Source organism: Meles meles, chromosome 13, assembly GCF_922984935.1.
Source record: "Meles meles chromosome 13, mMelMel3.1 paternal haplotype, whole genome shotgun sequence".
Classification (NCBI taxonomy): Eukaryota; Metazoa; Chordata; class Mammalia; order Carnivora; family Mustelidae; genus Meles; species Meles meles.
In genome coordinates, this window is record NC_060078.1 from 76160373 (window position 1) to 76185391 (window position 25019).

Here is a 25019-nt window from a genome sequence, read left to right on the forward strand (position 1 = left end):
GCTCCCCTCTGAGCAAGGAGCCTGATATGGGGCTTGATCCCAGGACCCTGGGATCATGACCTGAGCCGAAGTCAGTCACCCAACCTACTGAGCCAGCCAGGCGCCCCGATTAGATGTGTTCTCATGGCCGTTCTTGACCTCCCCGCCTGGCGGAGGCTGAGACAGCAGCATCTGACTTTGCCTGTGTCTCTAGAGGGCAGCCCTTTTCTGGAGGGTGCATATTTTAATCCCACTGGAGGCCAGGCAGGTGGGCTGCATGGAGGCCACAGTGCCTGTCCACGGGAGCAGCTCCTCCCCAGCTCCTGATGATGCTTGCCACGCAGGATGCCTGGTTATGGAGAAAAGTCTGAAATCTGGATTTGCATGGGAAGTTTCCTCATGGTTTCAGACCTAGACAGCTGGTTCAGTGAACCAGGAAACAAGCCACGAGTGGGCCAAGCAGAACAAGTCTCCAGGTGTCTGGGATGGCATCCTTTCACAGAGCTTGTGGGCTAGGGCCCCATCTAGAGAGATCCCCATTCCTCCTCCTCTTACTCAACACTCCGTCACTTCTGTGGCCTGACAACAGCTTTTTTTTTTTTTTTTTTGGATCCCTGAGAATTTCCCTGGTTTTCAATGAACCTCAAAGGAAGGTCTACACACAGGCCTAGGGTCTAGAGTCCACTCAAGTTGGGGTCTTGGCTCTGCCATTAATGAGCCATTGAAGAAAGCCACTTGCTTCTTTCTTCCCCATGCCTCAGTTTCCTTTTCTATCTAGGGGAATAGTCATAGTTCCTCTTTGTAGACTCAGAGCGAGGGCTCCGGGGAGTGCACGTGAGTGGCTTGACTCAGGCCAGGGTTCAGGGAAGATCTCTGCTCTGTGTGCCTGTGTGTTGACCCTGGCTAGAGGAAAGAGCAAATATGGAACCGGACAGGCCATCAGCGGGTGAGTTGCTCAAGTTTGGATGTTTGTTTCTTCATCTGCAATGTTGGTCCGGTGATCTGTTCCTCAAAGAGTCATTCTGAGGATTAAGTAAGATAATGTTCTAATGGACCTGGCCATAGCAAGTGCCCAGTGCACACTCGTTCTGCCCCTTGGAGTCTGAGGCCTTTGTCTTCTGCCGAGACTGGAGAGAAAGGGAAGACAGGACGAGCAGAGAGCAGAGAAAGGACTGCCCCCCAACCCCCATCAGCTCTCTCTCTCCTACTTCCCCCACCCTCCAGGGTGGGGGTCCTGGTCCTGGCCTCAGAAGCTAACCAAACTCGCTGGTGGGGACCCCGGCCTGAGCTTCCCAGGGCAGTGGGGTTGACAGTGAGGACCCATGGAGACCAGCTTCCTGCCAGCCCCGGGGCACGCACTGGGCCAGCGTGGGTACAAACTAAGCTCTTCCTGCATCCCTCAGTTTGCTGGCTGGAGAGAGGGGCCCAGGCCTGCTCTGGGAAGGTTAGAGACCAGAGGCACGGCACACCAGCCCAGAGCAAGGAGCAGCCCACGGTGCCCAGGCTCTGCCCTAGATCCTGCGTCTCTAACTGGGGCCCCAACTCCACGGGGGTTGAGGTGTTGACTGCATGAAGGAAGGTAAAAGGCCCTTAATATCCCAAGATACTGAGGGGCCTAAAGGTCTACGTGACCTTTAGCAAGATGGTATCTAAGGCCACTCTGGGGGTGGGGGTGGGTGATGGCATCTCCGTCCCTTGAGATCCCTACTACGTGACACAGAGGGGCCTCCAGGTCTGAGGTCCAAGCACTTGGTGGGCTCAGGGACATGGGCCGGAGTGGGCGTTTCCCCTCGCTGTTTGCACACCCAAGCGTTCTGACGTCTGTCCATGGTCCCGTGGCTAAGGAGGAGCATTGGTGACAGCAATGCCCCGTGGGTGTACCTTATTCAGTTTTGCGTGTTCACCGCATGGCCACTGTGTGTGCAGGGCTTCCGAATGTGTGCACCTGCATCGCACGTGTGTTCGTCGTATGTGCATGGACATTACACGTGCATGTCCCTAGCATGTGTGTGTCCATCACACGTGCACACCGAGGAGGATGTGAGTCAGGAAGGGACCCTTCTCGAGTCCTTTCAGCCTTGAGAATGCATGCTCCACGATCCTGGGGTTTGTGGGGCGGGAGAAGAAGGGGGTACAGGAGACGACTGGAAATTGAAGTCCCTGCTCCTGACATCCGGCCTCCATTTGGGGAAGGGGACTCTCCATGGGAAATGGGAGGACAAAATGAGGCAATGAGGGGCTGAGTCTACTTATTTGTATATCCATTCTGCAAGGACTTCCCGAGCCCGAAGGCAATTTTAAGTCCAGACGACCTGGACCCTGCCATGGGCATGTTGGAGTCTGGTCCGGGGCCAGAGGCTGGGCACCCAGTGGGTCTGAACAGCAGTGAGAGATGATGACGAAGAACAGGGCACCTGGTGTGGACTCAGGCCTGGATGACTCGAGGGGCTCGTCTGCTCCTGCTGGTTGAGGAGCCCAGGCCTGACTGTGCGGGGAGAACAGAGGCTTGATGCTGGCCCGGAAGGAGTGTGTGTGCCTGCTGGGGCTTGGGTGTGTCACTGACTTGACCTTGAGCTTCATGGCTGTCTCCCAGCCCCCGAAGCTGGTAGACAGACTCCCTGGGATGGGAAACAGGCTCTGGAGCCTTGGACAAGACCAACATCAGCCCAACATCTTTTCCCCCATTTCTGCAGGGGGTGGAGGAAAGCGCAAGGGGAAAAGCAAGAAGTGGAAGGAAATCCTGAAGTTTCCTCACATTAGCCAGTGCGAAGACCTCCGAAGGACCATAGGTAAGCTGTCTTGCTGGGGGGCGGGGGCGGGGGGGGGGGCGGGAAGGGGCTGGGAGGTGAGCGAGAAGCCGGTTGGCCAACAAACTGTTTATACGGTGAGTCGGATACCAACCCGTCGATGCAGCAAAGTGATTCTGCATGGGAGCTGCAGGCTGACATCCTTGCTAATTGACGTAAAGATGAAACTAACGGGGTGCCTGGGTGGCTCAGCTGGCTAAGTGTCCGACTCTGGATGCCAGCTCAGGTTGTGATCTCAGGGTTGTGGGATTAAGCCCCGAGTTGGGCTCTGCTCTAGGCATGAACCTGCTTAGGATTCTTTCTCTCCCCCTCCCTTTCCCCTTCCCCGCAATGTCCCCCTTTAAAGAAAAAAAAGAAAAGAAAACTAACATTCATTGAATATTTGGTATGTGCTAGGCGGGATTATCTCCCAGTTACCCTTGGAGGCAAGTACTGGTTTTCTCACTCCATCTTTCAGATGGGGAAACTGAGGATCTGTAAGTGGCCCGAAGTTGCACAGCTCGTGGCAGGGTAGTGGAGGTGGGCCAGGCCTGGCACTCAGTGCCCCCTCACAGCCTCCTATCCTTCTTGCCCAGAGCTCATGGGCTCTGCCCTCATCAAGCAGGCTTTGGGAGCCGAGGGTGGGGTGAATATCTGGGTTCCCTTTCCTCTTGCCGAGGATGCTGGTGCTCACAGAGGGGCCCCCTTTTCAGTGGGACAGTCCAGTCCTCTTTATTGGGCACCCACACAACGGGGGGCCTTGTTTCTCCTGGGGCCAGCACAGCCACACTCACCAAATGAGGACACAGGGCTCCCAGGGAGGGGGCGGACATGATGGGGTCCTCTATACCGGTGGGGGCCCTGGCCCTTCTCCCTGTATGCTGTGTATGCGCCCTTGCCGTATGAAGGCTTCTTATCTGCTCCTGATCATTGGAGGTCATGGACATGTTAACTGCTTCTTATTACACGGACATCCATTGAGGACTGGACATAGGGTCTCCTTCTCCAGAACTCTTTGGGCCTAGCTGCTCTTGGGACTTCTTCCTGGGGCTGTGGGTGGACTGCCCAGTGCCTGCCAGGAAATGTGAGACCACTCGTGATCGCTTAGTTTTTCTGAATGGCTTCCCCAGGTGGCCTGGCCTCCTCCTGCAGTTTCCCAGGCCGGGCAGGACTTGTGTGGTGTCCCACACCTGCTCAGTCCAGGCCACTTGGCCCACCCTCCAGATTCTGTTGCTTTGCTGTGACAACTGTTTGCTCTGTGTGCCCCACATGCCCACCTTGGAGCTCCCTTAATTAGTGTTTTTGAAATGAGGGGAAGCCACCTGTACCCTATGAAGGCAGATGTGAGCAGGTAAAAAGACGGAGAAATGTCCTCAAGATCCACCTTTCAGGGCGCCTGGGTGGCTCAGTGGATTAAGCCGCTGCCTTCGGCTCAGGTCATGATCTCAGTGTCCTGGGATCGAGCCCCGCATCGGGCTCTCTGCTCTGCAGGGAGCCTTCTTCCTTCTCTCTCTCTGCCTGCCTCTCTGCCTACTTGTGATCTCTCTCTGTGTCAAATAAATAAATAAAATCTTTAAAAAAAAAAAAAAAAGGTCCACCTTTCACCTTAACACCTCAGATCAGATCCCCCACTGTGTTCTGGGGGCAAGTCGAGCTGGCCTAAGGGATCAGGGTCGATGCGTTCAGACAGACTTGGGTTCAGATCCCACCTGACGAGTCACTTAATCTTACTGACCCTCCATTTCCTCAGGTGAAAGAAATGATCATGAGCCCAGTCCAGTGACATCATGTGTAAATGGGGCTTCACTGGAACCTTCCCCAGGAGCCCAGGGCACCCTCCCCTTAGCGCTTCAGCTTTCCTTCTGGAATGCCCAACGGCCACCACTCTGCTGGGCCCTTCCCATGCTGGGGGTGTCATGGTCGCTCTTGTTGTTGGGAATCCCTGGGGCAGGGTAAGAGAGAAGAAGGGCACATCTCCTGGGCCTGGGAGCATTTTACCAAGCTAAGCTCCAAGTGGCTTTCAGAGAGAAGGGAGGAAGAGCCTCTTTGGAGTCTGGCCATTATTTCCCTAGGGCCATTTTGTTCTTCATGCTAATTTAGACTTGGAGAGAATAGGGTCTCAGGGTCAGGTTGCCATGTTGTCATACACCCTTGGGGAGACAAGCCCTCTCTTGTCCAGGGTGAGCAAGTTCCCTGGAGACCAGAATGCCTGTTCTGGGTGCTAAGCCCGGTTTTCCTCAACGGGCCCAGGGAATGGCTCCCACTCATGCTTACAGCCAAAGAATTGATGCAAGAGACCTTTTTGGGGTGCTGATTTGGAGGAGGGAGCTTGAAATAGGAGAAAAGACCCCCCTCCCTGAAGTGGGGAGCTGTGCAGAGAAGTGGGGTCATTGCGTGAGACCCAGCTTACTTGAGAGGGGCCTCGCCCACAAAGCTTGTTCTTGGGAAGCCATTTGCTTCTCTGCCTTTGGGTCGACTGCCCACAGGTGGCCATCCCAGGAATGCCTTGGGGGCACATAGGCCCAAGGACCACTTCCTCAGAGTGGTCAGACTTCATCAGACTTAGCCTCCTGGCCGGGGTCTTTCAGAGCACACTGTCCTCTGCTGTGGGAGCACCCTGCCTCAGCTGTTGGTTGCTGTCTGCTCACCCCAAGTGTGAAAGGCTCTTCCAGAAGGATCTTTTCAATTCGCCACTGTGTAGCTGGTGCCGGGAGGTGCACAGCAGAGGTTGGGGGGTGAATGGGCAAAGAAGGAGGGGGTGTGTGGAACACTGAATTCATACAATGTTTCCAATAAAAGGAAGAATATTGAAAGCCACATAAGGGCTTTCCCATAACTGCCAGACAGGTTAAGGACATTGGAGTATTCTGCTATATTTGATTCTTGTGTTTGTTAAAAATATAAAACACAGAGGCGCCCAGGTGGCTCAGTCAGTTAAGCGTCTGCCTTCAGCTCAGGTTATGATCCCACGGTCCTGGGATGGAGCCCCAGTTTGGGGGGAGGGTCCCTGCTCAGCACGGAGTCTGCTTCTCCCTTTCCCTGTGTGTGCTCGCTCGTGCTCTCTCTCTTTCAGTTAAATAAATCTTTAAAAATATATGTATAAAACATAACAATATGAAATGTAGGACTTCAGTTCCAGACACGATGGAGTAGATACACTGTCCCCTACCCTCCCACCAAGGACAGGCAAAAGCTCTGGATATGATATGTGAAACAAATAGAGGAAAATTATGCAAAGTGGAGAGATGAAGGCAGACTGACTGGGGACCGGGGACTGCGAGGAATGACATGCCAGCAAGCTCCTGGGTTCTTCTTATCGCCTTCCGTATTGGAGGCTGGAGAAACTTCCAACGCAGAAATGCCAATGGGTACAAATAAAAATGAAACCCCTCCCAAGAAAAACAAAACCCAGCCTGTTCTTTCTAACCAGAGACCTGGGAGAGGAGCATGGGGCTGAACAGGCAGCGGTGGGTGCCGCTGGCCCCTGGAGCAGTCACTCTTCCGCGCTGGTCCTCACCAGCGACGCGGCTGCCTCACTTTCCCGTTCAGCTGCTCGCCTAGCCTGGTTCCAAAGACCCGGTGGTTCCTCTCCACTCCTGACACCATTCTGATCCTTTGAGGTGAACCAGCCCTGCGCCTTCCAGCTCCCTCCTTCCAAAGCCAGACCCTCCGTGCCCCACACTGCATCCCTGTTCCCCCACGAGGCTCCCAGGCATTGCCCGAGAAGTGCCACAAATGTCCCCCAGCTCCCAGTTGGCCTGGCCCCGCTCTCACTTCCAGTCTGGGGCGTCTGGGAGCATAGGATTCAGCCCTCAGCTTGGCTCGGTCGGAGGACCCCACCCCATGGGCCCCATCCCCGCCTGTCCCCGTATGTCCATAAACAGGCCTCTTGGCAGGGCCCGCTCCCTGGGGAGGGTGGGAGAAACGTGCGTGCCGGCGTGTGCAAATGGATTCTTCTGTTCTCCGGGAGGGCATTGAAAAGACTCTGTGTGTGAGGGAGCAGCGCGAAGAGGGGCCCGGGGAAAACAGGAAGGGGGCCGTAAACGGCGGGACAGCCGCTCGTGACAGTGGGTTCCAGTGCTTGGGCCTCCGCCAGCAGTCACGGTCCGTCCCCCTAGTGTTTGCCCGGTCTCCGCTGGGGTCCTGATGGAAGGCTTTTCTAAAATAAAAATCTCATATCTTTGCTAGACCAATATACACACCGAACGGTGGCGAATGCCGCATTTATTTTTCTTGGGAACACAGGAGCTCACTTTCAGAAGCTCTTTGGGAGGGTGCCCCGGCGGGGCCTTCGGGCCAAGGGACAGGGTTCCTTTGGGCCCAGAAGTGAGTGTGAAATGGGGTGGTAGGCAGGCTCCTGGTCAGAGGCAAGAGCATGAGGACCCTGGACGCTGCCCCCTCTCGATGGCCCAGGACAGTGGTCAGGGAAGGCCATGCCTTCTCCTGCCCTTGGCACTGCCCCGCACAACCACAGTCCCCGCAAGCCAGGGGGGCCTTTGAAGCACAGAAAGTGTAGCCCATGCAACCCGTTGGAATGGCAGCTGTCCGTCCCGCCTGGAGTGAAAGTCAGACTCCCTACCATGGCTTGTGAGCACCTGGGCCACTGGGCGAAGCCTGGGGACCCCATCTTAGAGCAGTGCTCTTCCTCGTCTACAACAAAACCCATGGGATTACAATGGAAACCAGTTCTCTTCAGATTCGGTCCTTAGATACTTTTCAAATTTGCCATATTGGAATATGTGTCCTTCTTCGTTAAGACTTTAAATCATAATGGCCAACCGCTGGCCTCTCAGCTGCTGTGACTCTGCACTTGTGAGGAACGGAAGTGCCGTCTCCGGAGTCTGCAACAGTGGTGTTAGGGAGGGACGAGCAGTTTCTGTCGTCGTGCCTGGCGCCCCTGATGTCACTGTTAGTTGTTGTCAACGTTCGGGACTGGAGGAGGTGCTGGTTTTCAGGTAGAGGTTGGTGAAAAGAGAGATGACGTTTTTCTCCATCCAAACCCCTGTATTCCTATCCGTGGGCTTCTTGGCAGTGACCTTTCCACCCTGCCCTACGTGAGTTGGCCATTGCCTTTGTTTCCAGTCATTCCCTCCTGCCCCCTTCACAAGCCACACTGGTCACCTTTCTGCTCTCCAGATGCCCCCCCCCCCCCATGTCGTTCCAGCCTGGAGTCTTTGCACCTGCCCTTCCCTCCACCTGGAATGCTCTTCCCTACATTTTCCCAGGGAGCCGTTAGGTCTCAGCTCAGATAGAAGCTTTCACAACCAGCTTTTAGAAAGGAGCCCCACTCTCCCTCTCACGTGGTGCAATTTCTGGATGTTCTTTGCCTGTAACTAAATCCGAAATCAACTTTTGTTTAGTTGTTGACTTGTGTATTTTCTGTCTCCCCAATGAGACTGGGCACCCCATGACAGTAGTGACTGGGTCTTGTCTGGGTCACCACCAGAACAGTGCCTGGCACACAGCAGGGGCTCACTAAATATTGGGTGAACCAAGGAATGAATGAAGTGTGTGCAATATTGGAAATCGGGGCTCTTTTGAGAAGATGTGTAGCATGTACGTACCGTGCCCAAATTTAATCTATCCAGCGTTTTCCACCGAGAATACTAGAAGTCCAGACTTAGGAAGCACCCACTCTAGCACCCCTGACCCAGTCCTTACTCTGTAGATGAGGAAATTTCATATACTTAAGAGACCAGGCCATGGTCTCACATCTACTTGGCGAGGGAGGCCAGCCACTGTGGCCCAGGCCCCTGTCCGCTGAGGCTACAAATCATCATAGGGATGTGAGGTTTTCATAGAGTCCCAGTGTCAGAGAACTCAAAGCATCTTATCCCACCACACACTTTAGACCTGAGTAAGTAGCTCCAAGAGTAGAAGTGACCTGCCTGGGACAGTCCGGGCTCCTGGCCCTGAGCTACGGCTTTCTATTCCCCAGCGTCCGATCAACCCATAAACATTTTAGGCCTCAGCCTCCAGCCAGTATTCAAAGCAGAGAGAACCTTTTGGCACCCAGAGGAATAGACATTTCTGTTGGTCTTTTTCTGTCTTTATTTTGGGCGAATGGGCTGCATGGTTTTTTGTTTTGTTTTGTTTTGTTTTTTTCAGCCAGTATTTACTGAGCAGTCATTACCTACCATCCACGGGGAGCCAGACCTGGTTTGTGCTCTCTGGGAGCTCACTCACAGAGCTGATAACAAATCAGGAGACTTGCCTGATGGAGGACAGGATGCTGAGCCAGAGAACAGAGTTAAGAGTCTCTACCCATCGGGAACATTCCCTCACTCTGAGCCTCCCAAGGCATCTCTTTGTGGGAGATCCTGAACACATGGGTCATGTCCTTTCTGTCTTAAGATCTCCATGGCTGGCATAGTGAAAGGGTAGATAAAGTGGCTGTGGATGGACGTTGCCCCCTTACCCAGCCCGGAAACCAGCCCTGTGATTGTCAGCAATGACTGCTCAGACAGACAATCCTTGCCAGACAAATCTGCTTGCAGCGTGAGCCCAGACACACGAGTAGCTGACTTCAGACAGTCCTGGTGGAAGTAGACAGAGCACAGGAGGAAGGGGTTCTCTAATGTCTGCTCTAAGCAACATCAAATAATGACATTATTAGTTAATAAGCTAATTGTTCTCATAAGATAATTAGGGAGCCCAAATCAAAGAAGTTCTCAGAACATCCAAAACGGAGAAGGCTGGAACGTCCTTGTGAAGATAAAAGATTGTTGAGGTCTGCAAATATTCCTCAGTGACGCAGAAAGTTCTGTTGGGCAAAAGTGCGGCATTTTTATTTATTTAGTTCAGGCTCATTGCGTACTTTATTCTTTCATTAAAAAAAAAATATGAGGGGCTTGAGTGAAAGAGTTGATTATTCTACCGTTTGGCAGTATTTCTGGAGGAACTGTCCAAAAGCCATATAATAAATCAAGGCCCCCTCCCCACCCCCTGGCGGGACTGACGTCCCCGAGGAGGCCGTTCACAGAAAATAGCTGCTGTGATGCCCTGTGCTCTCACAGACGGACGGGGGACATTTGGTTTGCCTTGTGGGACAGCCTCTTGCCAAAGCCTTAACTCTTTCCAGGAGCAGAAGCTCCAGGCTGTAGGGGGGGTTCCTAGAAGAAAATTTAGATCCTTAACTTAAAAAACAAAACAAAACAAAACAAAAACCACCAACACCCCCCCCCCCAACCCTGTAATAGCCTGAAGATGGCCTAGGATTGCCTAGTGCTTGATTATTGACTCAACATTGCCCGTGGTCTCGGACTAAGACACCAGCCTGCAGATACTTGTGGAGGCCTGTGTGCTAGGCATTGTCGTAGGCACAAGAACTGTACCTTTGGCCACAGAAGCAGGGCGGCCTCGTGGAGGGGCCTCCCTCATTGACACCGTGGTCAGTGGTGGCTCTGTGTCACCCCCAGCTATGGGACACTAAGCAAGTTGTTGAATTTCCCTGGGCCGCAGCGGTGTTGTCTGGAAAATGGAAACACCGACCCCGGTGCCGTAGAACTGTTGTCGGGGCCGGCAGGGTGCCCAGCACGTGCCACTATTTCATTGTCGTCGTCATCCTCATCCTTGTCACGTGCTAGCGGTAGGAGGGCAAAGGTGAGGACCCTTTGGGAAGGCTTCAGAATTTCCCAAAGAAGCAGAATTGACTACAAATGATGAATGGGGCTAGCTGTTTCTGGGCTGATATCATATGGGTCCGATTCCCAGGGACCCCTGCCTTGGGGTCATCTGAACCCTACCTTTCCCTGAGCCCCTGCCTCCACACTCCTTTTCCTGGAGGCCCACCCTGATTCCTACAGTCCTCAGCCACTCTTTCCTCCCCTTGGCCCCACGACACTCCTTGGGAAGCCTATAGTTTCATACCCTGCCCTGACCCCTGGCCTGCTGGGTCTCTTTGAAAGGACATGTGGATGTTCTGGAAGGTTCCACCTCAGAGTCCTCACGATGGTTACCCCAGGGGAAGGCGTGGAGGTCAGAGAGGATGTCAGCTTTATCTGTAAGGTGGTTTTTAAAAAGGAGAATGTATTGGCATGTTCTTTGTGTGCCTAAAAGTTGAACGAATACTGAATCCCCCACCTGATTCCACAGTGGGACATGGGGACAGTGACACCATTTCCTTCTTTGCTGTTGACTTCGTGTGCCCTACTGAGTCTGTGGGCTCTAGGAGGATGGGCAGAGCCTCCTCCTCGCAGATCTGCAGGATTGTGGCAGAGGAGGGGCTCCAGCTCTGTTCTGCCTGGGAGCCGGCGTGCAGGAAACACCCTATAGCCTGGAGTCCAGCCTCCTCCTGGGCTGCTCAGCTCTGCCCTGTGACCTGCAGTGGGCTCTTAGTCCAGTCTCCAGTGGTCGGCCTGCACACGGGTCCTCAGGAGCATTTTCTTTCTGCCTTTCCTGTGTGGAATGGGGTGCTTTGGGTCTCCACTCCACAGGGATGCAACAGGGACTTGTCCTTCCCTGCAAACAGCCTCCGCTTCTGTGCGCCCTTCCTCAGGGACAGCAGCTCCCCCTACCCTGCCCCAGGGACACAGAAGTGTCTGGAAAGGAATCTGGACTCCTGGGCTGGGTCCCACCCCACCTGAGGGCCTGCATGACCCAGCCCCCTTCAGGTCTGCTGGCACGTGAGCTCTTGATTTCATCGTCAGGGAGACCAAGTCTTTCTGCAGACGTCATTCCTGTCCTTGGGGTGATAAGGGCTCGTCACGTCTGTCGTTCTGCCACTTACCATGCTCTGATAAGGCACAGCATCTGCTCGTCCTTGGAGGGCAAGATAAATTTAGATGTGGCGGATTTAGAACATCAGGTGACCTGTTTGCAGCTGTAGCTCTCAGGAGGGAGAGGGCAGCCTGGCTTATCTGCCCACTGCGTTCCTGGTATTAGTCTCACCTCTCCACCAGGACCAGCTGCCTCTTGAAGGCAAGGGGTCAGGTCTCCTGTGTCCAGCACAAGCTTGGGTGCATGCAAGAGGTTCAGTGATCCTAGCTGGTGGGTTTCAAGTTTGGCAAGGCTTAGACTAGGGTACCGATGAAGGTTTTACAGACAATTTGGAATTTTTCTCAGAAGCTGTTCTGCTGGGGTTGGGGGGAGGTGGGTATGATCCAGAGCAGGGTTCTAACTGATCAGGGTTTCTTTTTACGTCTTATGTTTGAGCCTCTTTGTAAGATTTTATTCCAGGGTTAAAACCAAGTTCAAAACCCACTGCTCTAGGCCAGGCCTCCCATTTTCCAGATAAGTAAACTGAGTCCTGGAGAGAGAAGAGATTTGCCAAGTCTCCCTGTGACCTGACTCCGTGGCAGACTTTCCCTTGCTGTCTTAATTTGCTTTCGTTGCCATAACCAAGTGCCACGGACTGGGTGGTTTAAACAACAGATGGGCGTCTCCTAGTTCTAGAGGCTGTGTCTGGGATCTGGGATAAGTCTCTCTCCTAGCTTCTGGTGGTTGCTGGCAATCTTTGGCTTTCCTTGGTTTGTAGAGGCATCACTTTGATGTCTGCTCTCACCCTCGTGTGGCCTTCTCTGTGTATGTATTTGCCTGTCCATGTTTCCCCGTTTTTATAAGGACACCAGTCACTCCGGATTAGGGCCCACCCTAATGACCTCATTTTAACTCAATTACCTCTGTAAAGACCCTATTCCCAAATAAGGTCACATTCTGAAGTACTAGAGGTTAGGAATCTTTTCTGGGGAATACAATTCAACCCCTAAAACCCACATTCTTACATGGTCTGTGGAGATCAAGTTCAAGGGGCCAGAGGACCCCAGTTCCCACCAGGTCTGAGTGTAGACCCTCTTCTCCCTGGCCAAGTCCACCCAGGCCGACGGCTCCCCCACAGGCCACAGGACTGTCTAGGGAGGATCAACAGCTTTCGGAACCATGGATGGTGGCACTTTTTTAATTCCCTTTATTCTTGTTGCTGTTATTGTTCAAGTCATCCTAACCGGTAAATTACTTTGCTTAAAAACACGCAGAAAATTTTAAGGAAAGGTCACCCATAATTTTACCACTTAGCTGTAGTCACAGTCAGCACTTTCATGTAATTCCTTCTAGCATTTTCCGCATGCACATAAAAAAAAAACATAATTAAAAAAAAAACCACACTACGGGTTTTTTTTTCTTACCTTTTTTCTTAATGTAATTTCAAAAATATTTCCCCACATCATTAACATTCTCCATAAATGTGATTTATGTTTTTCCATTTGAAGCCTATTTATTGAGTGTCAGGCACTGGGGATACATTTGTAAACAAAACACAGAAATTCCTGTCCTTGTGGGCTGCCCTCCTCCGGGGGAGTGGGTACACCAGTGGACAATGGGGAACTGGCCTGTTGCCCTCCAGCTGGCACTGGTCCAGGCCCCCACTGTATCACTCCCGATGGCTTATTTATTTTTCGTGGGCAGAGGCTTCCTTTAAGCTATCTAGAAAATAAGCCCTTGCCCCTCAGCACAGCATAAACCTGATTTTTAAAGGCTTCATATTGATTGTATATATATAGACGTATATACCCATGTACATATAGATCCAGAGAGAGAGTGAGAACTATTTGTTTCTGTCTTCTCTAGTTTTTGCCACTCCCAGTTGGGGTTCGGATTAACATCTTCGTATTTCATTGTGGCATTTTGATCTCTGGCTCAGAGGCGAGAAAGCCCACACTGTCTTTTCAAAGGCCAGACACATGAGCGAAACCCAAGCAGTGAGTCTAGTGGCCTGCCTCCTTTGCTTCCTCTGGAATGTTCCATTTGCATTCTGCGCTTGCGCTTGCGTCTGCAGACGCCATTAACCTGAAATGTTAAGCCTGTGATGGACAAAGCACATGAGGTCCGTGGAGCGCCCGGGGCCCAGCTTGCCAGCCCCGAGTGACGGCAGTCACAGGCCTGAGAAGGGCTTTTCTGTCTGTTTTAAGGCCCGTCGCCGAAAATGGGAAAAACAAGCTAGTTTATGCAGCAACGGGGACCTCAAACCAGCACAAGAGGCCAGCTGACCCGCAGCCGCCTGAGCAGGACAGCGTTCTGCCCCATAAAGAGACACTAGGACAACACTTCTAATGGTCTCTGCCCAGACTCTATTTACGGAATTTATTTCCCGGGCTCCGTCTGTTCAGCAACGCCTTGGCAGCATGTCCCCCCGCCTCCGTCTCAGTGCATTAAACACCCCTTGTTTGGGGCACCTTGGAGCTAGCACCCAAGAGAGGGAGAAGAAAAAAATGTGGGTGGAAGGATATTTGGGGCCAGGATAAACGTTTAAATTTAAAAAAAAAATTAAAATAACCAAGGAACAACAACAAAAAATTTATCCCTTCAAGAGCTCCTGTGGGCCTGGGTTGCCGCCGGCTCCTAGCGGTGGCCCTTTCCAGCCCGTGTCAGAGAGGAACATGCAAAATCGAGACACATTTGGAGCGCCGCTGGCGGGTGTTTCTGTGTTCCACGGTTGTGCTGTCCTTCTTTAAAAATTGTTTTTAGAATTATCTTTTTTTTTTTTTAAGATTTTATTTATTTATTTGACAGAGAGAGAGAGATCACAAGTAGGCAGAGAGGCAGGCGGAGAGAGAGGGGGAGAAGCAGGCTCCCCGCTGAGCAGAGAGCCCAATGTGGGGTTCGATCCCAGGACCCCGGGACCACGACCCGAGCCAAAGGCAGAGGCTCAACCCACTGAGTCCCCAGGCGCCCCATTCCTTACAAAGTAAAATACATCCATTGATAAAACTGCCAAAATGTAATCTAAAAAGAGGAAAATAAAAATTGCCAGTAAGTTCACCGCCGTGAACATTTTGGTCTGTGGCCCTGTCATGGTCTGTTCTACTTATGGAGAGAGAGTTGTCTCCCCTATCATTTGTCTCCCTGCCTTGAAGCCAGACATCTTTTAAAATTGACATAGATGGCTATAGGATCCCCACGGGACTGGAAGGCAGAAGACTGAGGTTCTCAGGCCTCCCCCACTGGATTTTGTGGCCTTGGGAGTCACTTATCCTCAATTTGCTCATCTTTGAAATGGGGACGCAGCAATCCTTACCTTAGTGGATGATCTGGGTGCCCCAGGAGTTCCTGGTAGGAAACACTTCGTAAAGTGCTCAGCGGTTTGTGGCTGGTGCTTTTCAGTGTGGTCATGTGACCCTTCAGGAAGACAAATGGCTAAAGTAATTTTCCTGTCGCCCAGAAGACCCGCGATCCGTTCTTCTGAAGCTGCCCCTGTATCTGATCTTGGTGAAAATCACTGCCTTCCCTCCTACTGCCCAGAGACCTGGGAGCCTCCCTTTTCCTGCCTGCCCTCCCCTGCCCAGCGCACGTGGCTAATCCCTTTCCAAGTCCCGGCAACTCTGCATCCTTAACTATCTGGAGTTGACTCCTCTCTCCTTACCCCTACTGCTTCCCTCACCCTGGCCATCTTCCTCTCCTGCCGGAACTCCCATGTCTCCCCCGCCCTCAACTCCATCCAGGCTCACCCGTGTCCAGCCAGGCTCCACACAACAGCCAGGAAGCTCATTCTAGAATGTCCATCTGATCATGCCACCACCAGCTGCAATGGCTTTCTGTTGCCGTCAAGATGGAGCCCAAAGGTCGTATTCAAGCTGACCACGCCCTGCCTTACCTGCCCTTGCTTACTGCTCCAGCTTCCCCCCTCCTACCTGTCCCCCGACCCAGCCACTCCTTCACATTTCCTCCCTTCTCCACGTCTTTCCCCAATGCGCTTCGCTCATTCTGCCTGGTAATCCACTCAACCTGGCAGGTTACTTCCTCCAGGAAGCGTCTCTGCTCATCTCCCCAGGCCTGGGTTCAGCCCTTACCCTTGCAGCAGTCTGATGACTGACCTCCATCGTCCACTGCCCTTTCCAGCCCCCAACACCAGTGTCTCTCTACCAGGCCCTTTGACAATCTTAATTTTCTTTCATCGCTCAGATGTTTTTGTTCTCCTCTGGGGATGGAATACAAAAAATCTTAATCTTCCCAAGTCCTAGAATGATTGCTGATGGGTCTTCTTTTTCTCTCTGAGTCCTTTTAAAAGGGCCCTGTCCTCTCCCCTGCTGTGCCCTGGCAGACATGAAGGGGAGGCACGGGAGAGGTGAGAGGGGGTTCATGACTCCAGCCATCATGCTGGCCCCTCCGGCTGTCAGAGCCTGACTGGCCAGGCAGAGATGGGCCCAGAGGTGCTGCTCCAGGACTTTGGCTGAACCCAGCTTGGGGCAGAGCAGGGCACAGAGAATGGCTTTGCCAGAAGACTCCCTCATTAGGCCTTGGAGTGCGGGGGGCTGTAGGCACTGTGCTAATGCCTCAGGGACAAAGCTACTGAAGGGCTAACCCCGCTCAGTTAAGTTGGGGTGGAGACAACAGTGAGGCACGTGAGCTCTGGTGTCAGAGGGAGCTGGGTTTGGGCCAGCCTCTATTCCGTACTGATTGTGACTTTGGACAAATGCTTTACCTTCTCAGTCCTCAGTCTCCTTACCTATTACCTATTACCAATTACCAATTACCTATTACCAAAATGGAAATAGGCGTGTCGCAAGGATCAAATGAGGAATTGCACAGGGAGGGTCCTGCCGAGGGCCTGGTGCGCAGTGAGCCTTCCAGCGTGGCCGCTGCTTCGTCACTGCTCTTCGTCATCATCCCTGTCAGCAAGAGTCCTGCTCAGTTCAGAGCTCTGTTTCTTGGTTTCCCTGTGAGTGGTGGTTGCCAGGTCCTGCTGGGTTTAAGTTTATCTGTTCATTCATTCGTTCATTCATTCTGTTATGTGCGTGCTCTGTGCCAGGGATCTGGGGAGCTGCCAGGTGGTGGAGAACTGCTCTCAGGAGTGGCTCCTGGCAACACGGGCTGGGCCACATTTATTGCTTTATGTAACCTGGATATGACCCCTTTCCCCTTAGTCCTCCTTCCATCCCTCAAAGCTCTACTTACTAACTCCCTGCAGACTTAGAAGATCAGGATGGGACCCCCTCCCCGCAACAAAGACCATGTGACCTGTCCCTCTGCCTCTGGGCAGGAGGGACTGTAATGAAGTCAGACACGTGGGGTGATCGCCAATCCCAACCATGAACCCCTGTTCAGCCTTCACTCCGGGCAAGGTCCCCCAGGGGACTCCAAGGGGGGATGTAAGGACAGTTAGGTCCCTTCAGGGAAGGTAAGTTGGGAAGACAGGGCAGAAAGCACACACATGATGCTGGGTGACAGCCGTGCCTTCCCCACGACAGTAGGACAACCCGGGGCATGTTTGGGAAGTGATGTGCACAGTGCTTTGATGGGCTTTGTGCAGCAAAGTCATGAGGGAAGAGGTCCGGGGAGGCTGGCTCAGGCCCAAGACACCTTCTGTGCCTCTGGCCCAAAAGGTTAGGTCTTTGTGCCACAGGTAGTTGGGAGCCACTGAATGTTCCTCTGAGAGCCCCCGTAGCAGTCCTCAGGGTGAGAACAGAGAGCAAACGGAAGCCATGGACAGACAGAGAAGGCTGGGCTTTGGGAATGATAGGTAAGTCATTCACTTCTCCAGATCCTTACCATTTCCTGTGTGCCAGGGAGAAATGAGACAGTGTTTCTCACAGCCCGGGACCTGGAATGTGCCTCCACTCCCGATGACGCTGTGCCCTAGGAGGCAGGGGCCGCTGGAGCTTCTGTCCCCTGCGGCGTCAGGCTGCGAGCAGGTTTCTCTTTGTGACGCCGGGTCACGGGATGCCTTTCACACCACCCATGAGGTCTCCGAGTTGACAGCTGTTCCTGCCGCCCACCTGTCTCTTCCCTCCCCTCTCTTCGGGGGTGGTTTCTCACAGCCCTGCTGTCTGTCCTCTCTCCCTCTACCCTCCACAGGGCCTTTCTGAAGGCGGCAGATGGGCGTGAATGTCACACTGGCTTCTCTGAGAGACCACCTCAGGTGTCACCGAGGTGGGGCTTGCCGGCCCGGCCCGGGCTACCTGAAGGTCAGGATGCGAGTGTGGAGCGCAGAGGGAGCTCTCACCCTGACTGTCCCCTGGCTGCCTCCTCTGGCCAGCCAGCCATGAGACTTACTCTCTTCAGGCTTTTGCTACCCTCTGTCTCTATTTGGCTTTAACATGAAAGGAATCATTCTCAGCCATACTTGCCTGTTGCTGTGTTAACTTCTCACCCATCCCCAGTCTGCACCCTTCTGGATCCCCATGTCCCACAGTGGCTTTACCAGCCTCGCCAGGTGGAAACCTCAGAGTTCCTATGCCCACTTGGTTGGGTCAGCGCCCTCTTCTCCAACCCACTGGCTTGACACTCATCACCCTGCTTGGACCGATGCAGTAGCCTCTTCGTTGGTCCGCTGTTGATGGCTGGTTTCTTCTTCCTTCTTGCCCATCCAATCTAGCCTTCTCGTTTGTTGTTCTTAGCACTTAGACGCTTCTTGACTTTTCTAAAGACATCAAAGTTGAGACTTCTAGCAGATATAAACGGCGTATCCACTGCCCACAGGACAGAGTCCAAACCACACAGCCCTAAGGCGGGGCTTCTTTTTTTTTTTTTTTTTTAAAGATTTTATTTATTTATTTGACAGAGAGAGATCACAAGTAGATAGAGAGACAGGCAGAGAGAGAGAGAGAGGGAAGCAGGCTCCCTGCTGAGCAGAGAGCCCGATGCGGGACTCGATCCCAGGACCCTGAGATCATGACCTGAGCCGAAGGCAGCGGCTTAACCCACTGAGCCACCCAGGCGCCCAGGCGGGGCTTCTTAACAAGTCTGTCCTCTGCCCGTCTGAAATTGGTCTCTGACTTGCTGTATAAAGCTACCCAGAGTGGTCCTCTCCCCATAATTCTCCACTCCTGGAAACCTTTGGGCTTTTCGGTCTTGAGAAAACCTCTACCAGCATGGTAGTTTTCAGCACAGTGCCAGATCCTTGCTTTTTGTTTAGGAGCTGTGCAACTTTGGACACTTTGCTTCACCTCTCTGAGCTACAGACATAGAACAAAAATGATAGTAATAGCTGTCACTGGTCAGGTTCTTATTATGTGCCGGACACTTTGCCTCTTTATACCTACCCCATAACCCTAAGAGAGAGGCACTGTTTTTAGGCTTATTTGGCACTGAAGGAAATGAGGGTTTGTAGCAGTAAAGCCCCTTGCCTGAGGTCACACACCACAAAGAGGCAGAGCCAGACTCAGATCTGTCTGAGCCTGGTCCTTGCCGGTAGATATGGGGACCATGTCACTCATTTCTCAGGGTTGCTGGAGAGCTTAAATCGCAATGGTGCACTTGGAAGCACCTGCCCAGGGCTGAGCCCCCGGGGCCTTGGTTAACAGCTTTTCTTCCTGCTTCTGGTCTTTGCTCAGGCCACATTCTCTGTCCTCTTCCCTACCTGGCCAGGTCCTACCCCCAAGTCAATGGACCCCTGCCTGAAACAATCACCCACCCCTTTCACCCAGGCCCTAGAATATTCCACATGTGCCACCACCAAACCCCGGCTACAGGGAACAGCAGTAGGCCTTGGGTGTCTGACTGCTTACCTAGAGGGTGTGTGACACCATTGTAAGCCCTGCCTCTCCGCTAGGGCCCGGTCCTCTGTGGGAGCTGGGAAGGGGTCCCCAGAACCAGCCAGTGAGTGAAGGAATCCACGAGGGGGGAAGGGAGGAGTGAGGATGAGAGGCCAATGTCACGGCGGGACCCGAGGAGTGGTCACTCTGGAGCCACGCATCTGGACCCGGAGCTGCTCACTCCCCAGCCTGGCAGCCCTGTTCTCACACCTCCACGATCTGCAGTTTGGGGCCTTCTGTTATTTCCTGACCTTGACCTCCTGGCTCAGAGTTATCATCTCCTGGGACAGGAAGGAATAACCCCATGGGGCTGGCTTTATGGAGGGTGACCAGTCTCCTGCTGCCACTGGTGTCCTGCTTGTGGGACCCTGATTCCGAGCCTTAGCCTGGTGGTCCTGCCTGCTCCACTCCAGGGTGGTCTTGGGTCCCTGTGGGGTGCATGGGCTGCAGTGACAAGCTGAGGCATGTCTCCCTGCTTACGGCCACCTGCCCAACCGTCAGAATGCGGTCAGCAAGGGCTAGCTGGCTGGCTCGTGGGCCCTGCGGGGGTTCCTCGCTGCCCACCTGATCCCCGGGCCCTGGTGGGGTGCAGGGGGCCTGATGGAACCCATTCACCAGAAATCCACATAGAATGAGCTGGCCTTGCCTGTTCTCTGTGCCCCTCTGAGGACAGAGCTGGCCGGGCCTTCTCTCGGGCTTACATAGGGGGCATTGGCTAGAATCTTTCACCCAGGACTAGAAGGAAATTGGACTGCGATACTGTCTATGGGACTCATTCTCCCCACTTCGGGATCAAGGGGCAGTCATGATCTCTGGGAGCCATTTCATTTCTGTTGACAGCCTAGTCCAGAGGGCCGAGGTACGACTGCCTCCTGGCTTACCTGAGCAGAGCCTATTTGTGGGCTCTCTGTTGCTGTCCAGTCTTCTGGAAGAGTCTGCAGGGCTTCCCTCCTGTTGATAGGACCCAGGCTGGCTTGTATGACCCCTTTCTGTATTATGTGCGTGTGCGTGCATGCGTGCATGTGTGTGTGCATGTGTGTGTGATGGTCCGTCACCAGATGAAGTATCCTGAAGGCAGGATCCGGGGTGTCTTGGAGCCCTCCCACCTCGACGGATATCAGGAGAAAGAAATGACTCGAACCTGGAGACGCTGACCTGGCAAGAGAAGGCAGTGGTTACAGTGAGGAGTCTCCCAGGCCAGAAGCTAGACCTTCAAATTCTGTGCGGGCCCTGATTATCAGTCATGCTACCCTCTCAGGCTCAGAGAGAAGGGACTTGTCAGGGCCCCTGGGTGCTGAGTGGGAGAGCCTAACCCTACGGTCCAGAGAGGCCCTGTGTGTGCAGGGGGAGGACCAGCTGCCCCTGCTTCTGCCTCCTGCTGCGTGGGACCTAAGGGATGTAAGGCCTTTCTAGGGGGTGGAGAGTCTCCCCAGGAGCAGCTTTGACCTCTGCCATGTTGCTTTGCAGCAGGAAGTGAGCTCGCCCCTCCCAGCGGCCACTGAGCTCACACGTCTGTCCTGGTGGCTCCTTCCTGGTGGGGGTGCCAGGGCCTGGAGCTGGGGATCTGAGTTCTGGGTTAGCAGGGGTTGCCCTGCTAACAAGTTAGAAGTTTTCTGTAACATTCGAGCTGCAAGGCCTCTGCCCTGGGCTAGCCCCACTCCCTCCCTTGGTTGGTGGGGAATCTGAGACCCTGCGAAGGGAAGGACAGAGCAGGCCAGGGCTGAGGATGGCAGGGAACAAGGAGGGACCAGGTCTGTTGGCTTCGTGGCCAGGCCCCGTGGACCCGGCGGCCCCCTGGCTGAGGAGCCTGGAGGGCCCCAGCAGTGGCATCTCAGTGCCTGGGAGGTCGGGTTGGAGCTGGGGAGAAGCATTTCTGGGCCTGTAGCAGGAAGCGATGCGGTGCTGGTGCCTGATACCCTCACACCGTGCCTTGGAGGTAGCCGCTGGGCAGGTAGGTGCGGCCACACGCGCTGGTGCGAGCAGCCTCCGATTTAGAGAAGCCCTTTCTCCTGGCTCTGAACCTAGGGGACAGGGACAGCTTGGCAAATGGAGATGGCAGCCTCACTTGCCCCTGTGAGCACAGCCTGGAAATGCCCGGTGTCTCTATCTCTTGTCCCGTCCCCTTCTAGCATCCACCATCCCTGCTCTGGGCGGGAGGGCAGAGTGACGTCCCACCAGTGTGCCCTTCGCTCACCCGCCAGACTTTGCCTGCCCACCCGCAACGGACAGGGGCTGAATCTCAGTTCTTCCCCAACATGTGGCCAAAGCCTGCACACAGTAGGTGCTTGTTGTCTGTTTCCCAAGTCGTCCTGAAGCCTGGCTGGCATTTATCCCCACCACCAACCACCCACCTGCCCCTCTCTACTGGGAAGCCCCAGGTGAGTTTCAAGCTGAAAGCACAGCTCTCCCTCCTCAGATGTCCTAGAGAGAGCTCCTTCTAGTCTCCCTTCCCGCTCCACTGCGTACTTCCTGTTCTTTGTCTTTCATGGAACAATTGAAATGTGCTTTTATTGGGAAAGGCTGTGGATCCTTTGGGGACTAAGCAAGCAATCACTAAATCAGTACACAGACGTGAGAAGGTGAAAAGGCTTCCTGCGCCCCCTGGGAAGCAGGTGTGTCTGAGTTCTGTTCCTCCCGTCCACAGAGTGGGCCAACTGGCGGCCGCCCTGCCGGCCTCGAGGAATGCGGGAGAGGAAGGTGTTGTGAGCAGCCAGTGTGCTGAGCGGCGCCAGGCCAGGGTCCCCCCCAGGGCTCTGCAACGTGGGGTGACTCAGGCAGGAAGGTGGAAAGCGCCTCCATGGATTTGGCTGGGGTTCAACCAGCCCGGAGGGGACCTGGGCTTGCCTGGCTGGGCACTCCACCGTGGTGGAGAAGCTGGCCGAGTACTCGGCTAGACAGACCATCGGAAGGTGCCCTGGAGGGGAATCAGACGCCATCAGTTAGAGCCCTGGTGGCAGGCCAAGTACGTTTGTTGCTTTGCTGTGCTTCTCCCTGGTAAAGAGATGCCATGACTGAGCATCTGCAGTGAGCCAAAACGGTGACATTGTCCAAAAAAGGAGATGGTTCGATTGAGGGGTATAAATAGGCGTGAGTGAGAGAGAGAGAGAGAGAGAGAGAGAGAGAGAGAGAGAGTGTGTGTGTGTGTGTGTGTGTGTGTGTGTGTGTGTTGGGGGGTGGAATGGTGGGCGGGGGCAGGGGGAAGATGACAGGGCAGCTCTGGTCACGCCCTTGGCCACCCCAGGAGGGCTGCTCTTGAAGTCCTGGCCACCAGCAGGAGACAGATTTGTTGAGATGTTGGCAAGAGATGAGAGGTGAGCAGTCCCCCACCGTCCTCCACTCTCCTCCCCCCGCCTCCTGCCCTGCACCATCAAAAGAGAGAATTTAAGAGAATGAGCTCTAGGCGGAGAGGTTAAACACAGTCCATTTGCCGAGTTCAGAGAGGAGCTCTTGCTGGAAGGACGTGAGGAGGGACCTGACCGTCTGGACTGGCAGCGGCCGGAGGCTGGTCCTCTCTGGGCTTCAGCATGACAAAGCTGTAGACAAACAAGGACAGCAGCTACAGGCAGGGGCATGGCTCTGGGAGGTGGGCTGAGGGGATGCTATGTCAGACCGTATTTCCAATGGTTCTGGAAGGAAAGAAGTGTCTTTAAAACCAGACTAGGCTCCTTCTTGGCTCTTCCACTTAACTTGCTAAATGGCCTTGGGCAAATCTATCACCTTCACGAAGCAGTTCCTCACCTGGACCCCGGTCTAAATCAGTAACACCTCCTGGGGTCTCCATGAACGTCCACTCAGACCCCTCTCAGGACCCCTGTGGCCCCTGCGCCCAAGAAGGTCATCAGCAGTGTGCGTGGGCTCTCTCTCTCCCCAGTTCTGCTGACAGCCTGTCTGGGGTCTTCGGCCAGCAGCCAGTCATTTCCCCAGTTAGGTCTGAATGGTGAGAGCCAGCGCACCCTCCCGGGACTGATTCAGCTGCCTCCAATGCCTCTGAGTTCCAGGGTGCCCCGTGATCCTCAAAACCACCACCTACCTGTGGGGCTCGCTCGGGCCACATGCCACTGGCTGTTGGCTCTGAGTGCACCTGTCTCACTCCCCGTGGAGGCTGGAGGCTGCTGTGAGCTTGCAAAGCTCTCTTCACACTCCCTGAGCGCACGTCATCACCCAGCAGTCCTGCGGGAAGTGGTATTTTCGTTCTCATCTTACAGATCGGGCTTCTAGAACTTGCCGAGAACTATTTACAGGCAAAGCCTAGACATGCCTACTTAATGGCTGCCTCTCGGACTTGACACATGGTTGTGACACCCCCCCCCCCTCCCACCCAGCCTCTCACCTGGGATGGGGTGAGGACACAGTGCCAACGGGGCTGGAGGGTCAAACTCATTCCCGCTGGATGCACTTCCTGCCAAGCAGGGATCCTCCAGCTCCAGAACCTTCTGCATGTAGCTCTCTGGCCCCCTGGTCTCAAGCAGCCGGCTGCCTACACCTGTCTCGTTTTTTTTTTTCAGTCTGCCATTTGGCCGTGGAAGGTTGAGGTGGTAGGAGAAGTCAGTTACCTTCCAGTCCAAATTGACATGAATTTGCCAAATAAAACATTTTACTTATGCCCCAAAACATTTTGCTTGGTTACTTCTTCACAGGCCAAGTGCACTATTTTCCATCAAAACATTTCCATCATTAAAAAAGTGTCTCTGACCCAGAAGCTGGGTCCCGCTGCATCCTTGTCACAGCTCACATTTTATTTGGGGTGCAGTGTTTCCAGAATGTCACCTCCTCTTGCTTTGCATGAGGACTGAGTTCCCTGATGGAAATATTTTGCAAGAATGTCTTCAGCTGTCGAGGTGGTGCAGAACTCCTTCAGAAGGTCTTCTTTGTCCAGCTCAGAGAAGGACCCCTTTTCTGTGAAGTCTGTGCCACGTTTTCACTGTCCCGTCCAGGTCTCTCCAGGGTGCCATGAGAGGGATCAAATCCCAGTACAGCAAAAGCCATTTCAGGTTCATGGAAATGTTTGTGGAAACAATTGCAGACTCCTTTGCTAACAGCCACTTCTTACGTGTAATTTTTTTTTTTTATGGAACATGCACCCGGCATAGCGGAAGAATTTGGACGAGGCTCAGAATATGCTGGAATGGAATTTGGCTGTGCTCTCTGTCCAGGTCTCTGATACGGCTACTCGAGAATGTTTTCCTGCTCACGAGGCAGATACTCAACGGGCTTTGTCGATGCCCCAGATGCTGGGTTAATCAGAGACAAGTACAACTCAGGCCCCATCTTCAAGGAGCCTGGTGGATGGGAACAGAAGGTGCATGTGCATTTTTTTTCTTCAGAGAATCAGAACACTATTAGGAAGGGGGGGAAGGCACGCCTCTTCACGTGTGTGAGGATTGCACGTAGCATGCTGAACTGTGGTTATGCATTTTTTAAAAATGTTTTTAATGTATATCCTAAAAAAATAAATAGTAACCACAGCAGTAATTTCCCCACAGGTGGGAGGGAGAGTCAGTTAACACTCAGGTTAAAGAAAATATCAAGTAAATACTATCGCAGTGGCAACTATTGCCATTGATAGATTATGGCGACAGAATTCTTGGCTCATGAAAGGCTGATGGTCATGTTTGTCCTGTGCTGATGGAATGCCAGGGGCTTGGCCTCTGTTGTCCTCCAAGCCTCAGGAAACTCTGGAAGGTGGTAGTGTTACCATCCCAACTGACAGCCGATGAAACTGGGTCTGAACGAGGTGAAATGATTTGCCAAAAGTCGCATGACTCATAAATGGAAGAACTTGGATTTG

General features: G+C 53.6%; 1 protein-coding gene and 1 long non-coding RNA gene across 4 annotated transcripts in view; one reads left to right on the forward strand and one right to left on the reverse strand.

Annotated features, from left to right (window-relative positions):
* Positions 1 to 25019, forward strand: part of GRK5 (G protein-coupled receptor kinase 5) — a 207053-nt gene that overhangs the window by 94395 nt on the left and 87639 nt on the right. For both annotated transcript variants that reach the window (XM_046027594.1, XM_046027595.1), the window contains exon 2: positions 2673 to 2768. In XM_046027594.1, the coding sequence (XP_045883550.1) occupies positions 2673 to 2768 (96 nt within the window). The remainder of the gene's footprint in view (positions 1 to 2672; positions 2769 to 25019) is intronic.
* LOC123955489 lies at positions 872 to 15293 on the reverse strand. 2 transcript variants are annotated; one of them, XR_006821287.1, is made up of 3 exons: positions 15206 to 15293; positions 14776 to 14876; positions 872 to 1001 (listed from the first exon to the last, which is right to left on the reverse strand). It is a non-coding gene; the product is annotated as an uncharacterized LOC123955489 (long non-coding RNA). The 2 variants fall into 2 exon arrangements; XR_006821286.1 differs by lacking the exon at positions 872 to 1001 and adding an exon at positions 6578 to 7709.